This window comes from Macaca nemestrina, chromosome 1 (assembly GCF_043159975.1).
Source record: "Macaca nemestrina isolate mMacNem1 chromosome 1, mMacNem.hap1, whole genome shotgun sequence".
NCBI lineage: Eukaryota > Metazoa > Chordata > Mammalia > Primates > Cercopithecidae > Macaca > Macaca nemestrina.
The window spans coordinates 192,836,594-192,861,374 of NC_092125.1; the positions used below are offsets into that span (position 1 = coordinate 192,836,594).

At 46.5% G+C, this 24,781-nt stretch overlaps 1 protein-coding gene and 1 long non-coding RNA gene across 5 annotated transcripts in view; one reads left to right on the forward strand and one right to left on the reverse strand.

Moving 5' to 3' along the window:
• The window catches only part of LOC105494824 (CTP synthase 1), a 32,703-nt gene extending 23,517 nt beyond the window's left edge, over positions 1–9,186 (reverse strand). The window contains exons 1-4 of one of the 2 annotated variants that reach the window (XM_011763690.2): positions 9,035–9,186; positions 5,415–5,593; positions 3,578–3,748; positions 1,102–1,202 (exon numbers count right to left, since the gene is read on the reverse strand). In XM_011763690.2, coding sequence (XP_011761992.1) covers positions 1,102–1,202; positions 3,578–3,748; positions 5,415–5,580 — 438 coding nt within the window. In that variant the 5' untranslated portion in view covers positions 5,581–5,593; positions 9,035–9,186. Of the gene's footprint in view, positions 1–1,101; positions 1,203–3,577; positions 3,749–5,414; positions 5,594–8,315; positions 8,742–9,034 lie in introns of those variants that run through there. The other variant, XM_011763691.3, reaches the window with a different exon arrangement.
• LOC139362867 (uncharacterized) lies at positions 8,195–24,109 on the forward strand. 3 transcript variants are annotated; one of them, XR_011622375.1, is made up of 3 exons: positions 8,195–8,417; positions 23,034–23,173; positions 23,708–24,109. It is a non-coding gene; the product is annotated as an uncharacterized lncRNA (long non-coding RNA). The 3 variants fall into 3 exon arrangements; XR_011622374.1 differs by having other exon boundaries at positions 8,353–8,417; positions 23,030–23,173; positions 23,708–24,108; XR_011622377.1 differs by having other exon boundaries at positions 8,355–8,417; positions 23,068–23,173; positions 23,708–24,108.
• Positions 24,110–24,781: the final 672 nt, after the last annotated feature.

Below are 24,781 nucleotides of genomic sequence, written 5' to 3' on the forward strand. Positions count from 1 at the left end.
AAACCCTTCTCTGGCAGTTTAGTTTTCTAACAACTGTCTGTCTTCCTGATTCAGTGATGCGTAATTATGTAACGTGGACTCTCTAACCCTGTATAATGTTAGTTAACAAGAATTAGACATCTCTTTGTACTAAAAGGTTACTCTTTTGGACAGGCTCATCGTTCCCAAAGGTTATTGTGGAACTTTCCACATCATTTCAAGAAAAAGGTCAGCTGAGAGAGGTGTCAGGAATGTTATCTGTATCGCAGTGACAAAGCAAAAAAAAAACCTAAATCTTATCTCCTTAGTTAACCATAAATAATTTTTATACTGAAAAGCATCAGTTGGCTGGGCACAGTGGCTCACATCTGTAATCCTAGCACTTTGGGAGGCCAAGGCAGGCAGATGGCTTGAGCTCAAAAGCCATTGGCAAAATGGTGAAACCCTGCCTCTCCCAAAAAAGTACAAAAACTAGCCGCGCATGGTGGTGCACACTGTAGTTCCAGCAACTTGGGAGGCTAAGGTAGGAGAACTACGTGAGCCCAGGAGGTCAAGGTTGCAGTGAGCCATGACTGCTCCACTGGACTCCAGCCTGGGTGACAGTGAGACCCTGTCTCAAAAAAAAAAAAAAAAAAAGCATTGGTTATAAACAAACTGCTGGAACTTCTGAGTCTCCTGTTATCTGAGGAACACTGAGATCTAACAGCTAGGATCAGCACAGCAGGAGTACAGATACTGAAACCAAATGAAGCTCATTTGGAGATGAATGCTCTTGCCAGAAGAAAGCAAAAGATCTGCTGACTTGCTTAAGAGACAGATGAAAATGTGTCACACTACTCATGGGAATAGTCAGTACTAAGTAAATCTATAAATGCTAAAAAAAAAAAAAAAAAAAAAAAAAGAAAAAGAAAAAAAAAAGGAGCACTCTTTGGGCAAAGTACGGTTTTCCTTTGCATGGCCATTCCACATGACTGTTACTATGCCCTTACCTGCCACATTGCAACATACTGCACCAACACAGATAGGAAGGCCAAGGGCTCCACTGGGAAATGTCTTATCAGTTGTTGATGGCTGACTAAGGAGATGAGTACACTTGTTCACAAGTGCAAGAATCATACAAACCTCAATAACACACACTTGAGGTTCCAGGCCATCTTCATCTACAGGTATTAGCGCCTGTCTCATTACCCACTCCTGGATTGCATCTGTGATATGAGGGACAACTGGGAAAGAGAAAACAAACAGGGAACTTACGCTTGTCCATCTACATTGATCGAGACAAATGCACTGACTGTGAAAACAAACTGCGGCACTCTCTGCCTGGAGACAGTAGCAATAGGGTCATAAAAATACTTTTGAGGCCCCCTTTAACTGGTCTCAACAAATCTCTCAGCTCACACTTCCTGCAGCCAGATGTCCAAGTTGTTGCTGGAAGCCCTGCAACAGAGCAAGGCTGAGAGTAGTGTCCTGAGCCACACGGGCACATATGCCCCTGTGCAGAGTCACACATCAGTATGGCCAACCCTATTGCTCACAGATGAAGGTGGGCACACTACACTTCAGTGCATCTCCAGGAACAAGAGACTTCTGGGACCCTGTTCCATATGTTTCCAGTTTACCAAAGGGTAAACAATCTACTGCAGTGAGCCAGCACAGCACAGCAGAGTCGTTAGGAGCACAGCACCCGGGGTCAGAATGTCTGGATTCAAACCTCAGTCCCATGACTCGTTAGTTGTGGATCTTTGGGTCAATTATAGAACCATTTTAAGCTTGTTTTAACCATTTTAAGCTTAACAACATGTTAAGTTGTGGAAATTTTGTGAGACAGCACCTGTAAAATGCTCAGTAGAGCACCTGCCATGTCAGTGCTCAAAGAATGCCAGCAATTGCTCAACACTTCAAAAATCATAGTTGCTGGGCACAGACTGCAAGTTCCTAAAAGGTGAAGATTACTGTTTAACTCCAGGTCACTCCAGTTACAGCAATGCCTCATGCACAAGGATATTCATTTGCCTCACGCAGGAGAATATGCATTATCTACTCCACACATGGTGTCAAAGTGATCTTTTAAAATTCAAGTCAGAATTCATCACTCCCACGCTTCAACTTTTCGGTGGCTTCCCACTTCTCTGAGTACACTCCGAGCTTCTTGCTGCAGCCGAGACTGGGTAGAACCTGGCTGTGGCTACCACCCCCACTCTCTGACCATCCCCCTCGGTCACTTTGCCTCAGCCATGCCGGCCTCCCCTCCATTCCTGGACCAACCAAGCCTTCGTAGCCCTGCGCCTCCACACTTCTCATTCCACTCTCCCTGTGACTGGCCTCTCAGCTCAAATGGCCTCTCTTGGGAGGCTCCCCAACCACCTGCCCAAAGTGGCTTTTCCCAGTCATTCTTTCTGTCATCACCCCACTTGGATTCTTCACTGCTTCTGACAGACGTCTCGTTTTGTTGTATGTTTGTTGTTTGCCTCCCCCACAGGTAACCTCCGTGTGGGCAATGACCTCTCTGGTCTTGCTCATCACATGCATTACCAGCACCAGTGAGCGTCTGACTGCAGTGAGCATTCAATGCAAATTTGATGGATGATGAATAAATAAACAGCAAACTGTATAATCAAAACCATTCTAATTCCCGATTCCTTTCTATGTGTCAGGAAGTCAGGGAACACTTCATTGACTTTTACTTCCTTTAATCCTCCTAACAACCCAGAGAAGTAGGTGTTGTTACTGTCTCCATTTTACAGAAAAGGAATCCACATTTCAAAGAGGTTAATTTGCCCATGTTCACAAAGCTAGTGAGAGGGGAAGCTAAGATCCAAATATGACCCAATTAGCCCAGAATCTCGCCAGGGCAGCCCCAGACCAGAGCCAGCTGTCAGTGTGACCCTCAGCTTTCAGGCCAGTAAAGTCTAAAGCCAAAAGCAGATTTGCTCTCATAACTCAGATTAAAGCCACTTTTTAGCAGCCCCTCCAAATTTGGGCCACTGCCATTATACTAGATCAGTAGTTTTCCATCCCCACCTTTTTAAAGCAGCAAAACATTTTCCTTAAATGAATGCTTGTACAAAACCCCGAAACAGCAAATAGATGTAAGCGAAGCTGTGCCAGTGAAAGCTTGGGAGGACCCAGAAACCCACTTCTCAGGCTCCTCCTAGGCCATATGGCATTGACGGCCTGGAAACCAGTATACACAATGGATGCTCATTTCCTTCTCACTTCTATACATAGTAAGTCCCAGATGCACACATACATGCCATCTGGCTTAATGCCCTAATCGAGTTGCCTTTACCACTTTCACACTCATTACTGTGTAAAAACAACAGTTCTCTGGACTCATATCATGCTGCCTTGGCAGGACTGACAAGCTTCAATGAAGAAGTGGTTCTTCAAATTCTTTTTTTAGCAAACAACAATATAATTCTGATTTTTCAACTGAAGCCATATTTCAGTAACAATACCTTGTGAGTTTCATGCTGAAATCACATACGATGTAAACTTTTCTACTCAAAAGGGAATTATACATCTGTGTAGAGGTGGGAGGGGGGAAGAAATTAAACTGGTTAAGACTTTTAAGCTCTAAAGGTAAATCCAGTATTACCTTGGACAGTTTTCCCCAAGTAATCTCCTTTCCGTTCCTTGTTAATGACATACTGGTATATCTTTCCAGTGGTCAGATTATTGTCCTTGGTGAGGCGGATGTCAAGGAAACGCTCATAGTTACCCAGGTCAAGGTCTACTTCCCCCCCATCATCCAGCACAAAAACCTCACCTGCAGTGAACAGAGAAACCATTTAGGTTAAGTGAAAAATACCTATACCGTGGCACAACTGCAATTCTGAAATAAAACACTCATAACAACGTGTGCAATTACATGATAGGAAGCACAGAAATTCACTTCTAGAAAACTAAACATGACACACAAAAAGAAAAATTACCAGATATTCTCTAAAAGGTAACTTCATACTTCTAGTCTGTCAACAAACTCATTCTTTTTTTTTTTTTTTTTTTTGAGACAGAGTCTCGCTGTGTCTCCCAGGCTGGAGTGCAGTGGCGTGATCTCGGCTCACTGCAAGCTCCGCCTCCCGGGTTCACGCCATTCTCCCGCCTCAGCCTCCCAAGTAGCTGGGACTACAGGCGCCCGCCACCACGCCCGGCTAGTTTTTTGTATTTTTAGTAGAGACGGGGTTTCACCATGTTAGCCAGGATAGTCTCGATCTCCTGACCTCGTGATCCACCCGCCTCGGCCTCCCAAAGTGCTGGGATTACAGGCTTGAGCCACCGCGCCCGGCCAACAAACTCATTCTTAAGAAGAGTTATAAAATGGCAAGGGATGGGAGGGAATGACGGGCTGTGCGTATACAGGACCCTACAGTAGTATATAGCATCTGCTGCCTAGGGAAAAAAGAGCCTTCAGAAAAGTCTCCTAATTAAGCATAATATGGTTTAAAGTGTGATAAAAATATTTGATTCAAAGCCTGGATATATGCATATTAAGTTTGTGCTGATTACAAAAATCAGCTTTTGAGCTCTGCTTTTGTTCTAAACAAATTTGTGAAACTGCACACATTTCCCCCATTCCTTCGTTGCACATTCATTCCATGAAACTTCACTCTAGAAATTTTGCCCAGAATGATTCATTCCTACCACTACAATAGGAGACAAGCTCAAACACAGGAAAGGAAAAAAATGTCTCATTTTCTCCCTCAGAGAGATAACTCATCCTCTGCTCAAGAATTCTGTATTAAATATCACTCAAGTGTACGGATCTTTTCCTGCTGCTATTTGTTACATGAGGATTTCTGCACTAGTGACACTTAATGCTTGTAGATTTTTACCTCAACGCTAGAGAGTAGGAGTATGAATGCAGAATTTTAAAACAAGAGCTATGTTTTAACATCTCTCCCAGTTTTAAGCAATTAATCTTTGAAGTAACAGCCACAGTCGCATGTCACACAGTTGATAGGTTCTCAATAACAACAAAGAAGTAAAATGCAATCGGGCATGGTGGCTCACACGTGTAATACCCCCCAGCACTTTGGGATTACAGTGGGAGGACCCAAGACCAGCCTGGGCAACATAGTGGAACCCTACCTCTACAAAACATTTAGAAATTAGCCAGGCCTGGTGATTTACACCTGTAGTCCTAGCTACTCAGGAGGCTGAGGTGAGAGGATCGCTTGAGCTAAGGAGGTGGAAGCCACAGCGAGCCATGATCACACCACTACACTCCAGCCTGAGGGACAGAATGGGATCCTGTCTCAAAAAAAAAAAAAAAAAAAAAAAGAATTCTTCCTGTCTAGGTGAAAAAAGTATCATTCTGCTATATTAAGGGACCTGTTAGAAGGCAGAAAATAAAAGTTATGCAAACTGCACATAATTCCCAAGTGCTGACATCTTCCACATGCAATTATTATGAAGAAATCCACTGTGCTTACCATGCTCATAAGGAGAGAATGTTCCTGCATCAATGTTAATGTAGGGGTCAATTTTGATTGAAGTTACATGTAAACCACATGACTTGAGTATTGTGCCCACACTGCTGGCAATGATTCCTTTTCCAATTCCTGATATAACACCACCAGTAACCAGAATATACTTCATTTTACTCTTTGACCTGGAAAAGAGAAAAATTACAGATGAAATAAATATATCTCAACAAACCAAACTCATCTGGGTTCAAATACTGGCTCTGCCAATTATTAGCTATGAACCATCTTGAAGCCTTAGTTTCTCTGTCACAGGACTTCAACAGGTTGTCTTCAGGTTTAAATAGGATAGTAACAAACATCTCTTGGATCACTGAATGGCTTTAGTCAAATATGTGTAGAAAAACAACTGCTACTCTAATAACATAGTTTTTTGTTTAAAGCTTTGACAACTAATAACCTTCAGAGTCAACCTAATAAAACCAGCTCTAAGCTGGTTGATATAACACTACAACCCACATGTCTGCTGACATCCCTGCCAGACACTGAGATACCAGGCAGGTGCCTCATTGTTTTCCCTACATGGGAAAAAAATTCAAACTTGGATAAGCACTCCAGTTCTCCAGGAAATAAATAATGTCTTTGGCTAAACTACAATGTATCATCAAGAAAACAAAGCTCCTCTAGGTTATAAAAGATAGACTAAAAGGAAAGAACATCAACACTGAAAAGTGGTTGCAGTTAAACCAAAATTCCTATAATTAAAAGGAGTTCCCTGGCTGGGCACGGTGGCTCATGCCTGTAATCCCAGCACTCTGGGAGGCAGAGGCAGGAGGATCACTTGAGGTCAGGAGTTTGAGACCAGCCTGGCCAATATGGGGAAACCCCATCTCTACCAAAAATACAAAAATTAGCCGGCTGTGATGGCGCACGCCTGTAGTCCCAGCTACTCAGGAGGCTGAGGCAGGAGAATCGCTTGAACCCAGGAGGCAGAGGTTGCAGTGAGCTGGAATCACGCCACTGCACTCCAGTGTGCACGACAGAATAAGACTACCTCAAAAAAAAAAGCAGTTCTCTTCTATAATTTAACAATAACTTGATCCTTGTCAGAAATCTCTCCCAGGCATGCAATGAAGAGAGACTGTAAATACTGGGGGAGAGGGACATCAGATAAGAAACGAGTCTGAAGCACATGATGGGCGGAGGACTCAAAGAGAGGGGAGATGAGATTAAATCCCAAGAGTGTGCCACAGTGGCAGGGAAAGGAGAGATAAAAGAAGATGTAAGGGCAGCAGAGTCAAGACGCAGGTGAAAACAGCATTGACAAGAGGTGAGGAGACTGTGACAGGCTCATCACGGAGGATTTATCACTGGTCCCCAGCTTCAGAGGTCCAGAATCGTCCATTTGGTCAGCAAACCCAAATGTGACCAAAATGAAAAACACAATAGGAAAGTAGCAGAAAATGCTTACTTTGGCATGGTCAGGACATTTTCCTCCTCAGGAACGTTCCATGTGAAGCAAAATTATGATAAAAATAAACTAAGGAACAAGAAAAGTAGGGAGTTGTGCTTGAAGCATTCCCCCGCCCCACCCCCTCCCCAGAGCAGGAAAGCACACACTTGGCAGGGAAGGAAGAATGCTCAGAAGTCTTCCCGGCTCCAAAGGCTCTTTCCATCCTCTGCTGCAGCATTTCCAAAAGCATGCGCCCTGCTTTCAACAAAATGCATATGGGATTCTCAAAAAGGGTTTTATGGATATACATCAGAGAAATGCTGATTAAACCAAGTCATTTAACGCAAGAATCCTGGGAGTGTTTAGTTAAGTAAACTCGCACTATCATCACTGCTATACAGTATGCGGTGTCTCCAAGCTTATCTGACCCTAAGTCTCTCACTTTACAGTTCCTTATTGACACATGAAAATCAGATTTAGGTACATTTTACATATGTTCTAACCAGACATATCTCTTACTGAGACTATACCCTGGTCTCCCTAAGTTTTGGATGATCCCAGAAATTCCTCTGCCACTCTGAGTGAGTTACTTCTACAAAAGAGTCATCTTATCCAATTACATTTGATTTGTCCCAATTTTACTCTAAGAGGGTAACATCTCTCTTTACGTTCTTTAGATTCTCTCTCTAGATTCTTGCAGTCTCAGTGCCTGGCAATAAATACGCCAATGTACACAAAGACCAGGCGGGAGGCTCATTCATTCATCCTTATGGGGTACTGACTTACATGACAGCTACTGTGCTTGGGGACTATAAACATTAATCAGATTTGGGCCCATATCTCAACTTTCTGGCAGTCCAGTTGGAGAGATGAAACATTAACAAATAAATGAGTAATTCAGTGATGGTGGAAGCAGACAGAAAACATGTTTAGACTATAAAGGGGGACGAAGAGAGCAGAAGCTTTCAGTACCACGGCATCAGAGGAAGGTAAGAGAAGTCCTAGGGGTAGTGGGCGGATCCAGGCGGCTTCTGTTTTGTAGATATGACTTGCAATGGGCCTTGAAGGACTGACTGCAAGACTCAGAGCACAGGAAAGGGAACAGGGTGAACAGGCAGGTGCGGGGCAGCTACTGAGAACAGAGTTAAAAAGGCCAAGAAGCAGAAGATGGGGAGGGAGGGATATATGGTGGAAGACAAACCGGAAAGGTAGGCAAGGGCCAGATCATGTAAAAACTGGCATGCCCAATCTGAACTTAATTCTGAAGGTGACGGAAGGTGCAAGAAGGTTTTCCGGCACAGAAGTAACGTATATCAAGACACATCCGAAAATTCAACAAAGATTGAGGGGGGGAAAATGCTTTTTCTTTCAATGTTATGAGATGAAGTGCCAGCCCCCATCACTCGTGTGCAGACCTCAGTCATGTCACTTGAGCTGCCTGCAAGGCGCGTTCTCACCTCAAGAAATGGGGGTGAGAATCTCCACGCCGCCCGCGTCACAGGGCCGCTGAGGATTCGAAACTGCAACGAGTGTGGACGGAAGGGCGCTACGCAAACGTGGTGAGCTCTATACACTGCCAGCGCCCCGACTCCCGGCCGTCGGGAAGGGAGGAAGCCGTGGGGCCCAAAGGCCAGCCGCGGGGCCCAGGGCCGGAGAGCTTGCAGGCCCCCTAGTCCTACGGCGCGGAGCCGCCCCGCCTAGCCCCAGGCGGCTGAGCCCGAGGCCCGAGGCCCGCACCGCCTGAATGGATGGGCGGCTGCCGGGCTTCCTCGCAAACGATGAGCAAGGACGGGGTTGGGGGGGCGCTCCACGCCCCTACGGCCTAATCCGTCCGACGAGCCCGGCAGAGCTGATTCGGCGCGGCCCAGCGCGGCGGCTCAAGCACCGCAACCTCTGAAGCCACCCCGCGCCCCGCGCCCCGCTCGGCCCCTCTCCCCAGCACCGCCCGGCCACGAGGCCCGCGCGCGGGAGCCAGCAGCTCGCCGGCCGGGGCGCCCGCCCCACTCCCGTTAGGCACACAGCCCATTGGGCAGGACGCCGAGTCACCTCGCCCCTGATTGGTAGGAGCGACGTCCGTCACCCCGGCGGCGGGGCTATTCGGCGCCGGGCTCAGCTCGCGCCGCTGACTCCTGCGCGGGAGAACAGTTTCCCCCTGGGATCCCTGGAGTCGGCCTACCTGCGGCCGGCTTCAGATCCTCCCGTCAGCGACAGAGTCGGGCCGGCGACGCGCGCGGAGCCCCGGACAGCCAGTGAACAACCCCGACCGCATGCGCCCGGCAGTCTTTCACGGAGGCGGGCTATAGGCTGTGCGCACGCAGAAGGTGGAGGGCGGGGCGGGCCTGGAGGGCGCGGGGCGGGGCGGGGCGGGGCGGGGCGGGGCCCGGCGTGCGCAGGCGCGGGGCCAGCGGACCTCCTGGCCGCCTCGGCTGAGCTGAGTCGCCGGCGGTTCGAGGCCGGGCGAGTGGCGGCGTGTCTGCCCCTCTGCTTCCGTCCCAGCCTGTGGCCCAAGGTTCCTTTCTTGAAGGGGAGAATGCTGTTTGGGGACTCACACCTGGCCTATTAGTCGCCTGGCCTCGCGTCCTCCCACAGCGTTCTCCTGGAGTTCTGGGCGTCGCCTTCCATCCAATAGTTTTTCACTGTGGGCTCCTGGCGGTGACGCGCCAGCGCATCTCTGCCTCCGGGCGAGGGACAGCGGCAGCGCCACCCCTGGCCTCCAAGACGGAAGTGCGGAGAGCCGCGCGGCGCTGGCTCCTTGTCGGCCTCCCTCCTCCCCACACCTGCCCCGAAGGCGGCTGCTTTGGATGGACTAGGATCCCGAAAACTACGGTTTCATCTAGCTATCGCTCCCTAAGCACCGACTGTGCCACGCCCTGTGCCGGGCACCGAGGGACCCTCTTTTCGGACTAACGATGTAGGGAGGCACACTGAGCAGCTCATTACACTTCATGGTTGTCATGGGTGCTTGCTGCAGAGATGGCTGGTGCTGGGGCAGTGAGTGCCCAGCTCGGGACTGACCAAGTCCGGTGGGGGTTGGGAATTCAGGCGGGAAGCCCCCTCCTGAAAAAGTGACTTTGAAGCAGAGACCTAAGTAGACTGGCAAAGATGAGAAAGGGAGAGGCGGGGATAAGAAAGTGAGGCATGCTTGAGCCCAAAAGTTCGAGACCAGCTTGGGTAACATAGCGAGACCCCGTTTCGTATAAAAATAATAATAATAGGCGGGCGCGGTGGCTCACACCTGCAATCCCAGCATTTTGGGAGGCGTAGGCGGGTGGATCACAAGGTCAGGAGTTCAAGACCAGCCTCACCAATATGGTGAAACCCTGTCTCTACCAAAAATACAAAAATTAGCTGGGCGTGGTGGCGGGCACCTGTAGTCCCAGCTACTCAGGAGGCTGAGGCAGGAGAATAGCTTAAACCTGGGAGGCGAAGGTTGCAGTGAGCTGAAATGGCACCACTGCATTCCAGCTTGGGCGACACAGCGAGACTCTGTCTCAAAAAAATAAAAATAAACAGTAATAATAATTTTTTTAAAAAGTGAGGCAGAAGGAAAAGCCTGTGTGCAAGACCAAAGAGGCCGGCACAGCCGAATTGGAAGGCCGGTCCAGCCAAGTCCGCGAGGGCCAAAAGAAGCGAGATTAACATGAGATCAGGTTGAAGAGTTGGGTAGGACCATACTGTGAAGAGCATTATAGACAAAGCAAAGGCTTTTCTTTCTCCTAGGGATAGCGGAAAGCCATAGAAACTTTTGAGAGGGTTTTGACCTTCCTTTGGGTAGTGAATTTATGTACATTGTTATAATTTTTCCCCAAACACTACACAAGGGTATCCATGAAAAGTAAATCTCTTATTTCTGTACCCCAGTGTTCCTGTTTTGTTCCCTAAAAGCAGTTTGCCACAAGTTCTTAACTATCTTTATTGAAGGAATTAAAAAAAAAAAAAAAAAAAAAAAAAAAGATGTGATGGGATCAGATTTGTGTTTCAGGAAAATCGTTGAAACAGATGGATTCCCAGAAACCAGGTCAGGAGGCTCCTGCAGTGGCCTCTTTTAGAGGCTTCTGGCTCCTTCCAGATCTGGATCACCAGTGCTTCAACCCTAACAACCTGCCCATGCTGCATTCAGCTCCAAATCTAAAAAATGTTTGGAATGACAGGCATAGTGACTCTCACTTGTGATCCTGACACTTTGGGACGTTGAGGCAGGGCAGGAGGATCTCTTGAGTCCAGGAATTCAAGACCAGCCTAGGCAATATAGTGAGACCCCATCTCTACAAAAGATACAAAAATTAGCTGAGCATGGTGGCATGCATCTGTAGTCCTGGCTACTCCAGAGCCTGAGGCGGGAGGATTGCTTGAGTCGAGGAATTCAAGGCCAGAGGGAGCTAGGATCCCATCACTGCACTCCAGCCAGGGCAACAGAGTGAGACTCTATCTCAAAAAAAAAAAAAAAAAAAAAAAGTTTGAGATGTCTTTGAAGGTACTCTACAGTCACACCTTCTTTCAAGAAGCGTTCGATGTTTATCAAAGTGCCTGGAAAATAATAGATGCTGAGAACGTACTTGCTGAGGTAATGAAGATGCTATGGGAGATGGAAAAATGAGCCATTCACCCAGCCACTCCTCTGAATGACCACTTGACATTGTCTTCTTCCTCAAAGCTCTTCCATCTCCCCCCCCCCACCATATTCTCCTCAGCTGGTGGTCTTGCTTCCCATTTCACAGGAAAATAGAAGCCGTCGAGATTTTTCATACCCACCAACCACTTTCATCTGTGCACACCAGCTCTGCGTTGTCTCCTGTTACCGTGGACAAACTGCCCACACTCCTACAGGTCAACCTCCTCTCTTGCTCCAAGTGCCATACCCATTTGTCAACTCAAAGAATGTCTAGTATGCAAGTGCCATATCCTTTCATCAACTCAAGAATGTGTAGTAGAATGTCCCTTCCTGCGTCATCAGTCTTTCCCTCTCTAGTAGATCTTTTCCACTAGTGTGATGCAAACATGCTGCAATTTGTTCCATCTTAAAACCCCTCTCCTGACTCTGTGCCATTCTCCAGCTTCCCCTCCATTTCTCTGTTTCACTTTTCAGCACAACTCCTAAAAAATGTTGTTTGTACTTGCTGTCTCCAATTTCTTTCCTCTCTTGAACTAATTCCAATCAGGATATTTTGCTTATATAATTTCACTGAAACTGATCTCGTCAAAAATTAACCTCCATGTTCTCAAACCTCTTCTTTGTACATCAGCTTAGACTCCAATCTCTAATGTCCGCAGGTGCCAAATAAAGACAACGGTGGGCTGGGCACGGTGGCTCATGCCTGTAATCCCAGCACTTTGGGAGCCCAAGGTGGGCGGATCACAAGGTTAGGAGTTCGAGACCAGTCTCGCCAATATGGTGAAACCCCGTCTCTACTAAAAATACAAAACTTAGCCAGGCATGGTGGCAGGCGCCTGTAGTCCCAGCTACTCAGGAAGCTGAGGCAGGAGAATCACTTGAACCCAGGAGTCAGAGGTTGCCGTGAGCCAAGATCGCACCACTGCACTTCAGCCTGGGCGACTAGAGGAGACTCTGTCTCCAAAAAAAACCAAAAAAAACAAAAAAAACAGTGTGACTGTATGTGCATGGCATGAATGCATGTGTGTGTGTGTGTGTATGCGCACATGCACATGTGTATGTATTTACATATTTGGGCTGCATCTCTCCCCAACCATAGGCCCAGTCTCCTTGTGGGCTCCTGGGTGCAGCTATACGGCCTCAGAGCTGCCCCCAAACTGACCACTTCCCTAACAGCATTTGTCACAGCTGATCATTTCCTCCTTAAAACATGCATGTCCTTTACTTGGCTTCTAGGAAACCACCTGCTGTTCATTTTTTCCTATTTCACAGGTTTCTCCTTCTAGGTCTCCCTACCTAGATCCTCTTCCTTTTCTTCTTCCTGAACTATAAACATTGCCCCAAGTCTCAGTTCTAGGATCCCTTCTTTCTACAGTCATTATCTAGTCATTAAAACCGTCTGTCCTGGACGCGGTGGCTCACATCTGTAATCTCAGCACTTTGGGAGGCTGAGGCAGGCGGATCACAATATCAGGAGTTCAAGACCAGCCTGGCCAACATGGCGAAACCCCGTCTACTAAAAATACAAAAATTAGCCAGGCGTGGTGGCGCAGGTCTGTAATCCCAGCTACTCGGGAGGCTGAGGCAGGAGAACCACTTGAACCCTGGAGGCGGAGGTTGCAGTGAGCCGAGATTGCGCCATTGCACTCCAGCCTGGGCAACAGAACAAGACTCTATCTAAAAAGAAAAAAAAAAATCCTTATTCTGACTACTACCAAATTTATGTTCCCAGGCTGGATGTGTCCTGAACCCCAAGTTCCCTTCCAAACCCAGGTCTTGAGGCGGGCCAAATGCCTCGCCTACACGTGGGCCAACTCTGTGATCCCATTGGTGCTCTAGAGCTCCCGGCGGGATCAGGCTGAGGCAAACTTCCTGAAAAGAACCAGTCTGTATTTTAGGCTTTGTGGACGGTATGGTCTCTTGCAGTCACTCAACTCTGCCTTCATGGTGCAAAAGTAGCCATAGATAATATATCGATTAAATGAATGTGACTTATTTCAATAGAACTATAGCTGTGTTCCCATAATACTCTTTTTTATAGAAATAGAGCTTGGGTCTGAAGGCCAAAATGTACCAACTCCTGAGCTAAACAAATATCTTTTTCTTCCCCGCCCCATTCTCCCCTCGCTCCCTCACAGACTTCACCTGAGGATATTCCTCAGTCACTCGCTGACTCAAGAACCCACCTCCGGCTTTCTTCCTAGGGAACCCAGGCTAAGATAGGGCGCCTCCCACACGTCCGTGGCACACCCAGTGCTTCCTCTGAGGGATTTATCACAGCCTGCTGAGATTGCCTGTTCACTTATCTGTCTCCTCCATGCCAGATTGGAATCTCTTTGAGGTTACTTAGCCTTTCTGTGTGTCACTTTCCTTATCAGGTACAGTCTTGTTGACCTTTTAGTAGCCAGCATCTAGCATCCATAACTCCCACTACTACCCTATAATGCAAATGCTGTCATTATTACTATATTACAGACGATGGAGCCGAGACTGAACACATGTAAACACCCTCCTGAGAGCACACGTGAAGGCTCGCTTCAGATTGTCTTTCTGTTCTACCCCTCTTTCTGCCCATCATCAAGTCTTGCTTATTGTATCTTCTCCAGGACTTCCTTCAGTGACTTTCCACTTTTATATGAATACGCTGTCACTATAGTCTGGCATTCTAATGGATTGTCTGGGTGAGAAATGGGGCAGAAGGCAGCCTACAACTAGTGAACTAGTGACAGATTTGTTGTTTTTTTTTTTTTCCCAGATTGGGACTATTTATGTTTTCTTTAGTTTCTAATAGATATTTAAATGGCACAAGATTCGAGTGGTAAAAAGGAATACATAGTAAAAGCCCTCCTTCCATACCTGTTCCCCAGCAACCCAAGTTTCCTCCCAGAAGCAATCACTATTACCAGTTTCTGGTTTATCCTTCAAGCACACGCTGCATGTGTAGATATTCTTTTTGGCTGTATGTTATTTTAATATAACTCTATGATGTTGGATTTTCATGACTTGAACTGGCTGTAATTATGTTATTTAGTGAATTTGTTGGTTTATGTCTTCACTTTGTTCAAGAAAGGATTTAAAGCCACTTGTGTGTGTGTCTACAAAATGTGAGCAAAAAATGAGGCAAAGGAAAGGAAGAATCGGAATTATCTAAATGACACTCCATTACCTTCAGGATAAAGTTAAAACCACACTATGATGTATGAGGCCATGCACAAATTGGCCTCAGTTTACCTCTCTAGCCACATCACCCACCCCATGCTCCAGCCACAATGATTCTTTCAGTTCTCTGAATATGCCATGTTTTATTTTCCACATATGGATCGTTGCATAGACCTCTGCTGGCTCTCACCTATCCCCCTGCTTCCTGCCTTTTTCTTGCTAACATCACATCACATCTCAACTTGGTCTCCACTTCCCCAAAGTAATTTTTTTGGGCAGCCTCTCCCTCATTTGGGGTTAGCACTTCTCTCCCATTCTTTTATTGCTGCTGGGACTTCGCAGAGCATAGCACTTACCGAATTATATTTTAAGGGAGGTGGAGGGGAAGGCGGTGGTTAATGTGTATAAAAAATATATAGTTAGAAAGAATGAATAAGACTTAGTAGATTGGGCGCAATGGCTCGCGCCTGTAGTCCCAGCACTTTGGGAGGCCGAGGTGGTTGGATCGATGGAGTCCAGGCATTCAAGACGAGCCCAGGCAACATGGCAAAACCCCATCTCTACAAAAAGTACAAAAAAATTAGCCGAGCCTGGTGGTGCACGCCCATAGTCCCAACTACTGGGGAGGCTGAGGTGGGAGGATCGCTTGAGCTACAGAGGCAGAGGTTGCAGTGAGCCAAGATTATGTCATGGCACTCCACCCTGGGTGACAGAGTAAGACCCTGTCTCAAAAAAAGAAAAGCAAAAAAAAAAAAAAAAAAGACTTTATATTTGATAGCACAACAGGGTGACTATAGTCAGTAATAATTTAGTTATACATTTTAAATAACTAGAAGTGTATAATTAGGCCAGGCACAGTGGCTCACGCCTATAATCCCAGCACTTTGGGAGGCCGAGGAGGGCGGATCACAAGGTCAGGAGATCAAGACCATCCTGGCTAACACGGTGAAACCCTGTCTCCACTAAAAATACAAAAAATTAGCCTGGCGTGGTGGTGGGTGCCTATAGTCCCAGCTACTCAGGAGGCTGAGGCAGGAGAATAGTATGAACCACTTTGTTCAAGAAAGGATTTAAAGTCACTTGTGTGTGTGTCTATAAAATGTGAGCAAAAAATGAAGCAAAGGAAAGGAAGAATAGGAATTTTCTATCTTAATGACACTCCATTATCTTCATGATAAAATCAAAACCACACTATGATGTATGAGGCCATGCACAAATTGGGAGGCGGAGCTTGCAGTGAGCCGAGATCACGCCACTGCACTCCAGCCTGGGCGACACAGCGAGACTCCGTCTCAAAAAAAAAAAAAAAAAGACAGAGTATAATTGGATTGCTTGTAACACAAAGAATAAATCCTTAAGGGGATGGCTACCCCATTCTCCATGATGTAACTGTTACACATTGCACGCCTGTATCAAAGTGTCTCATGTACCCCATAAATATATACACCTACTATGTACCCACGATAAATTTTTAAAAGAACAAATTTTATTTTAATAATCCACTTCCTTGCCCAAATCTCCCACTTGTCCACAAGCTCTGTGAGGTCAGGGACCTGCTTATCTGATTTTCTGTGACATGCCCAGTGCCTAGCTGCTTGTGGCACACAATAGTCACTTGTTCCACACATAAATGAGTCCAGAAATTCAATTAGATCACAAACCCTTTCTAGAGGAGAGTCACAAATTTGACTTTTAACGTCCTAGGAGCCAAAGTGAAGATGATCAATGTGACCGTACAATTGCTCAGGAGAAATACCACTTGCTCAAATAACCCTTCATTGACCCCAGGTCTCTTTCCCGACTCCCAAGTCCTCACTAATTTTCCTAGCAGCATTTATCAAAGTTGTAACAATTGATGGAGTAATCGGATAGTTGTTTCCTGTCTTCCCCACCAGTCTGTATTTCATTTACGAGTGTATCCCCAGCAGCTCTCATATGGCCTGCTTGTAGTAGATGCTCAGTAAATGTTTATTGAATTAATTAAAAGCACTATTGCCGGGCGCGGTGGCTCACGCCTGTAATCCCAGCACTTTGGGAGGCCGAGGCGGGCGGATCACAAGGTCAGGAGATCGAGACCACGGTGAAACCCCGTCTCTACTAAAAATACAAAAAATTAGCCGGGCGCGGTTGTGGGCGCCTGTAGTCCCAGCTACTCGGGAGGCTGAGGCAGGAGAATGGCGTGAACCCGGGAGGCGGAGCTTGCAGTGAGCGGAGATCGCGCCACTGCACTCCAGCCTGGGCGACAGAGCGAGACTCCGTCTCAAAAAAAAAAAAAAAAAAAAAAAAAAGCACTATTATTTCTGCTACTGAGCTCAGAAATCAATTCCTCCTGTGAGTCTTCATGGAGAGGATATAGGATATACAATGTAAGGATGAAAAGTCTCAATAGCATTTATACAGTGGACATACAGGCAAGGGTCACAGGCCTGTTCCTTAAAATGACTTCCTTTTTTTTTGGTGGGGGGAGACGTAGTTTCACTCTAGTTGCCAAGGCTGCAGTGCAATGGCATGATCCCGGCTCATGGTAACCTTCACCTCCCAGGCAGAGTTCAAGCGATTCTCCTGCCTCAGCCTCCAGAGTAGCTGGGATTACAGGCACCCACCATCACGACCAGCTACTTTTTTTTTATTTTTAGTAGAGACATGGTTTCACCATGTTGGCCAGGCTAGTCTCAAACTCCTGACTTCAGGTGATCCACCAGTCTTGGCCTACCAAAGCTGGGATTACAGGCGTGAGCCACCACGCCCGACCTAAAATGATTTTCAGTAAAGGCTGGTGACAGTGTCACAAAAACAAGTATGATTTTGTTGTTCTCCAACCTGAGTGCTGGGGAGATTTGAGGGGCAGTGAATTAAATACTACACTCTGAGAGATACATGGAATGAAGCTATTCTGAACATCAGATTAAATTCAGAGGCTGTCAACAAGCAGATGAGCTTGGGGGTAAAATTCATCTTCTCCTCAGAACTAATTGATGTCCTTCATAGGGAACATGATGCAATGTCAGAATAATCTGACAGAGACATCTGTTTCATATAGGGCCTATAATAGTGTATATTACTATTATATATGAACATACAGTATAATTATACATGAGTACCTCAATAGCACATTCAGGGGAAAATGTAGTAAAAGAGAAAGAAATAGTCAGGTGTGATGGCTCACGCCTGTAATCTCAACACTTTGGGAGACAGGCGGGCAGATCACCTGAGGTCGGGAGTTTGAGACCAGCCTGACCAACATGGAGAAACCTCGTCTCTACTAAAAATACAAAATTAGCCAGGCATGAGGGCACATGCCTGTAATCCCAGCTACTCAGGAAGCTGAGGCAGGAGAATAGCCTGAACCTGGGAGGCAGAGCCGAGATCGTGCCATTGCACTCCAGCTAGGCAACAAGAGCAAAACTCCGTCTGAAAAAAAAAAACGAGAAAGAAAAAGTCACTTTTTAAAATATGCTGTCAAACATAAGAAGGAATTCTTAGTTGAAAAATAGACCATTAACATCACCATACAACCCATATTTGGTGAGCTAGTTCTGATTTCTCGGAATGTAGTTAGTATTAATAAAATATGTGTACATATGTAACTGTGATTTTGTTATTGTACCTCTATGAGACTTACTGAAAATGAATGGGCCAGGCACATTTACAGTGCCTATAATCCCAACACTTTGAGAGACCTAAGTGGGAAGATAGCTTGAGCCCAGGAGTTTGAGACCAGCCTGGACAACAGAGTGAGACTTCATTTCTTCAAAAACATTTTTAAAAAGATTAGCCAGGCCTGGTGGCAAGTGCCTGTAGTCCCAGCCACTTGTGAGACTGAGGTGGGGAATCACTTGAGCCCTGCAGTAAGCCATGATCACACTACTGCACTGTGGCCTGGGTGACAGAGCAAGACAAAAAAAAAAAAAAAAAAAAAGAAAGAAAGAAGGAGAGAGAGAAAAGAAAGAAGAAAAGAAAGAAAAGAAAAGAAAGAATAAGGAAATGAATACTTTTTATATCATATATTCTGATTTTGGGGTTCAAAAACACATGGCAGACAAGACTTGTTTCAGCAACACCATCTGGGGGAACCCCTCCAAGGCTCTCTGGCTAGTTAGGTACCCCTCACCTGATCTCCAGAACCACCTCTTTTGTTTTCTTTCTTGAGACACAGTCTCATTCTGTAGCCAGTCTGGAGTGCAATGGTGCGATCTCAGCTCACTGCAATCTCCACCTCACGGGTTCAAGCAATTCCATGCCGGGCTAATTTTTTGTATTTTTAGTAGACACGGAATTTCACCATGTTGGCCAGGAGAGTCTCGATCTTCTGACCTCGTGATCCGCCCACCTCGGCCTCCCAAAATGCTGGGATTACAGGCATGAGCCACCACGCCCAGTCCAGAACCGTCTCTTTATTCTTTGCCGCAAGATTTAAAACATCCTATTGAGGTGATCTGCGTTTGCCACTTTCTAGATCAAAAGAAAGAACTGCCCCTTTTCAGCTTCAGTGGCCCCAAGAAGGGGTGGTAAAACCTCCATAAAACTTCCATAAGCCCCGGGAGAACCACCTCAAACATACAATCAACATAAAAACTGCACTCATTATGCAAACAGAGTTTCAAGCTTCAACTACCCACTTCCAACCAGACTGTGGTTGGAAAATCTTCAGAAAGATTTTCATCCAGCAAGCAGTTAATGGAGCCATAATATGTGCATAAAACTCAATAGTTATAATTTCAAAATCTAGGGCCAACCACAATATGTTTTTAAAACTCCATAGTTATAATTTCAAATTCTGGGTCTCCAGACATCTGTATCCAAGGTCTGTCTAAGAGATACATTGCTGCCTCCAAGAGCAACAACTCATCCCCTGTCATGAATATGATGATCACGTGAAAAATACCTTTTAAATCTGTGAAAAAATATGGACTCATAGGGTATCCAACAACCCCCACGTTTATATAATTAGCACCTTGATTCCTGTTGTACATAATGAGAGGTTTTTTTTTGTTTTTTTTTTTTTTTGAGACGGAGTCTCGCTCTGTCGCCCAGGCTGGAGTGCAGTGGCCGGATCTCCGCTCACTGCAAGCTCCGCCTCCCGGGTTCACGCCATTCTCCCGCCTCAGCTTCCCGAGTAGCTGGGACTACAGGTGCCCGCCACCACGCCAGGCTAATTTTTTGTATTTTTAGTAGAGATGGGGTTTTACCGTGTTCGTCAGGATGGTCTCGATCTCCTGACCTCGTGATCCGCCCGCCTCAGCCTCCCAAAGTGCTGGGATTACAAGTGTGAGCCACCACGCTGGGCCCATCCATAATCAGGGTTTTTTAAGTGACCCAACCTTTTAAAATAAATGCATTCAATATGTATTTAATCTGAACTCAAGAGGCTATGAAAAAAAAACCCACCCATCTGTTTGCAGATTTAAAGATCTGGAAAGACTGACAAGCATGATGTGATAGAGATGATGATGTTCTGGAGAAAGAGGTTTAGGAAAGATTTATGTTGTAGTTTTGCCATTTAAAAAATGTTATATTTTGTACACTTTTTTTGAAGTATAACAGACATACGATAAGTGTAAAATCATAAGTGTACAACATGATGAATTTTTATATATTTAGCCACACTCATGTAACCAGTACCCAGACCAAGAAACAGAACATTGCCCACACCCCAGATGCTCCTACTAGTTCCTCTTCCAATTACCACTTCCCCAAGCATAACCACTATCTTGACCTTGAATACCATAGATTAGTTTTCTCAAGGCTCTTTTTACAGCTAAACTTAGAATAGTATGGTCATCTATTAAAGTTCTGAGAGTCTTTTTTTGGTGGGGGTGGGAAGAAGGGGGATGGAGTCTCGCTCTGTCACCTAGGCTGGAGTGCAGTGGCGCAATCCTGGCTCACTGCAACCTCTGCCTCCCAGGTTCAAGTGATTCTTCTGCCTCAGGCTCCCGAGTAGCCGGGACTACAGGCGCACACCACCAGGCCCGGCTCATTTTTGTATTTTTAGTAGAGACAGAGTTTCACTATATTGGCCAGGCTCCTGACCTTGTGATCCGCCTGCCTCTGCCTTCCAAAATGCTGGGATTACAGTTGTGAGTCACTGCACCCAGCTGAGAATCATTTTTTAAGAATAGTAAAATTCACAACATTTTACTTGGCTCCTTTAAGTTGTACATGTTTCCTCTCTCCCTCCTGCATGCCAGATCCTCTTCCTTTTTAGGTAAACATTATCTTCCTCTGATTCTCATTATGCAAACAAAGCAAAGGAGTCTGCAGAACGGGTATCTTTTTCATTGGTTCATTTACCAAATATTTATTGGCATGGCTCATATTCCAGGCATTGTCGCAGACACCAGGGTTACAAAGACAGTTACAGTACTGAGAAGGGAGCAGTACAGTAGTGGGGGAAGGTGGTGGGGTGCTTTAGGACTCGTAGGAGGGGTACCTAACACAACCACAGCACCAGAAAAAGCTTCCCAGAGAACTGCCTCTAAGGATCGGCAGGCATCAGTATAGGGAAGAAGGGAGGCCAGGCTGGCAGGGTAGGGGCTTGGGGGGCACAATAGAGGGAGGGGTGATCATGTGCTGAGTCACAGAGGCAGGAGGCTCAGTCTGTTTAGGAAACTGCAAACAGACTGCGCCTGGTGACTCACACTTGTAATCCAAGCACTTTGGGAGGCTGAGGTAAGAGGATCACTTGAGGCCTGGAGTTCAAGACTAGCCTGGATAACATAGCAAGACCCTGTCTCTGCAAAAACATTAAAAATTAGCCAGGCATGGTGGTGCATGCCTGTAGTCTCAGGTACTTGGGAAGCTCATGCAGAAAGATGGCTTGAGCCCAAGAGTTTGTAGTTACAGTGAGCTATGATCGCACCACAGCACTACAAGCTAGGCAACAGAGCAAGGCTCTGAAAAAGAGCAGCTCTCTAAGAAATTTAAATACATATATTTTTTGAGACAGAGTCTTGCTCTTGTTGCCCAGGCTAGAGTGCAATGGCACGATCTCGGCTCACCGCGATCTCGGCTCACTGCAACCTCCGCCTCCCAGGTTCGAGCGATTCTCCTGCCTCAGCCTCCCGAGTAGCTAGGATTACAGACATGCACCATCATGCCTGGCTAATTTTGTATTTTCACTAGAGACAGGGTTTCTTCTTGTTGGTCAGGGTGGTCTTGAACTCCTGACCTCAAGTGATCTGCCTGCCTCGGCCTCCCAAAGTGCTGGGATTACCAGCGTGAGCTGCTGCTCCCAGCCTTAAATTTTTTTAATTTAAAAAGTTAAAAGAAAACCAATAACCATAAACAGCCTATTGCATACGAAGGAAGACAGAGTGTTGAGAAGACTGCTGGGTCAAGATGGTAGACTGAACAAACATTGAATTTCCCTACCCTCTGAAACCTCACTAAAACTATAGCAATGTTTTTTAAAAACATAGATCTCTAACAATAAATAAATAAATAGCCAAAACCCCAGCCAGCAGTGGAGAAAACTGAGGACCACTTTGATTTACATGGCTGGGATGAAGGATTGATAACAGGAATTAGACTTTGCACACCTGAGGAGGTGATGGTCTGGAGTGGGAAGATGGGAGATCACAGATGGAGTGAGTCACAATCCTGAAGAACTACCATGGTGGATATGTTGGAGCTTGCTGAGAATCTAAGAAGCCAGGTGCATTCAGTCACTGAAACGGGGAGCTTGTGGAGAGGTCTTTGGGAAACAGTGGACCCTGGGTAGCTACCTCTTCAGTAAGTCCAAGTCTCTGGTGGCGGGCCTGGGGCCATCGTGGTCAGCAGGCCCAGAATTGGGGAAGAGGTGCTGAACGTGGGGCAGAGGAAAGCAAGGACAAGCTGGAGCCCGCCAAGCACCTCTGCATCTGTCTGTCACCAAATTTCCCCTTCAGGGAATAATGGCTGTTCCTTCACTTCCACCTCCCCAATCTCATCCCAGTTCCTCTGTGGGCCAGATCCCACTACATAAGGAGGGAGCTTCTGACAAATATAGGTCCTGCTTAACCAAGTGGAAAATAAAACTTGGACCAACACAAGCAACAAGACAGAAGCAGCTCAGGCCCTGCCACCAAGGAACAACCATACCAGACCCAGACTCTGCTCACACGTGGACACTTGGGCAAGAGAGAAATAATTTCTACCTTGCTTAAGCTACTGCAAGTCTGGGTCTCTGCTTCTTCAGCTGAATGCATATCCCAACTAAAACACCATCCACGTTTCCACTTGTAATTGTCAAGTTAAATTCCAGTCCCTCCAGGTTGTAGATCTGCTACTTGCCTTTCATTCTCTGGCAGCTTCTATGCTTCCCATTCTGGTGGGCAGTCCCGCACCCACAGCCAGTGATAGACTAAGCCTTGCTACTGCTCACAGGGGCTGCTGCAGCCCTCACCTAGGTCTTTCTTCCAGGCAGAAGAGAAACTGCCGCCCCTTGTGCCTTCCCTCAGGGTGCTGTCCTCATCCGCGTGGTCAAGGCTGGCTTCCTGCCATGTCTGCGTTCACATCTCCGCAGGAATGAGGAAAGGAAGCAGAGGAAGGACAATATCCTTTGAAGTAAGTAATGGAGAAGTTTTCCACTCCCATTCTGTCACATTTAGGCAGAGGGCCACATCTTAGCCGCAGGGGAGGCCATGAAATGTAGTCCCTAGCAGGGCGATCACCTCCCGAGGTCAAGTCCGTCAGTATGGAAGGAGTGGGGAATAGATTTGCCGAGACAGCTAGAAGTCCACAGCAGCCTGACCCCACCTCAGGCCTAGAGGACAATCACTCTTTTCTGCTTGCCACAGCCCACTTCTGATAATAGTCCTTCCCCATCCCAGATTCCTTTTAGGGTCTAGCCAGAGATTTTTCTCCCAAAACGTAAAAATCAAATTAGCTGGTGTAGCAGAGGCTGTCATCTCCTTGCCCATGTCCTCAGTCCTCCAGGGCACATCACCCTGTCCAAGTCCATTCCTGAAATCTTCACCTCTGGCTTTCTGTGGCTGCCAGAGCCTGCTGCTCCCACAGGACAGACCTGATGAGCTAGGGAGTTAACACCCCTCCCCAAGCCCAATTCACTTCTGTTCATCTCCACCAACCCAAATGCAGGCCCACCTGTTCCTGACTCTGTGCCAGGCACCCGGGAGACAAACTAAACCTCAGCTCCCTTGAGCACATGCCGTATGCCAGATGCAGTCCTGGATGCTTTACCTACGTCCATCGTTTAAGTCTCTTGATAGCCCTTTAAGGTTGTTTCTCTCCTCTCCATTTCATGGATGAGGAAACTGAGGCTTAGGAAGGATAAACACCTTCCCAAATCCCCGGCTTATAATCAGCAGAGATGGGGTTTGAACCTCCATCTATCTGTCTGTCTCCAAAACTGCTGCTTTTTTCAGCTAATGACAGATGCTACTTGCCCCCAGGGCCTCTGGTCTGGGAACTGGGAAATAACTAATAATACATGTCAAATGCAACAATAAAAGTACTCAAAACTAGATAGATGATGGTTTCTTTTGCCTTCTGCTGGCCGGATGCATTCTAGTGATGAGCTACAGAGACAGGCCCTCATCCCGGGACTACTTAACATTTGGATTGTGACCTGAGAGGGAAATAAAATTCTGTTTTGTTTTTTGTTTTTTGGTACAGAGTGTCGCTCTGTCACCCAGGCTGGAGTGCAGTGGCACGATCTTACCTCACTGCAACCTCCACCTCCTGGGTTCAAGCAATTCTCCTGCCTCAGCCTCCAGAGTAGCTAGGATTATGGGCATGCACCATCAGGCCCAGCTAAATTTTTTTTTTTTTTTTTTTTTGAGGTGGAGTTGTGCTCTTGTTGCCCAGGTTGGAGTGCAGTGGCGCAATCTCAGCACATTGCAACCTCCACCTCCCAGGTTCAAGCAATTCTTCTGCCTCAGCCCCCCAAGTAGCTGGGATTACAGGTGCCTGCCACGCCCAACTAATTTTTTGTATTTTTAGTAGAGATGGGGTTTCATCATGTTGGCCAGGCTGGTCTCAAACTCCTGACCTCAGGAGTGATCCACCCACATCAGCCTCCCAATGTGCAGGGATTACAGGCGTGAGACACCACACCTGGCTGCCCGGTTAATTTTTTTTTTTTTTTTTTTTTTTGTATTTTAAGTAATGACAGGGTTTCACCACGTTGGTCGGGTTGGTCTCAAACTCCTG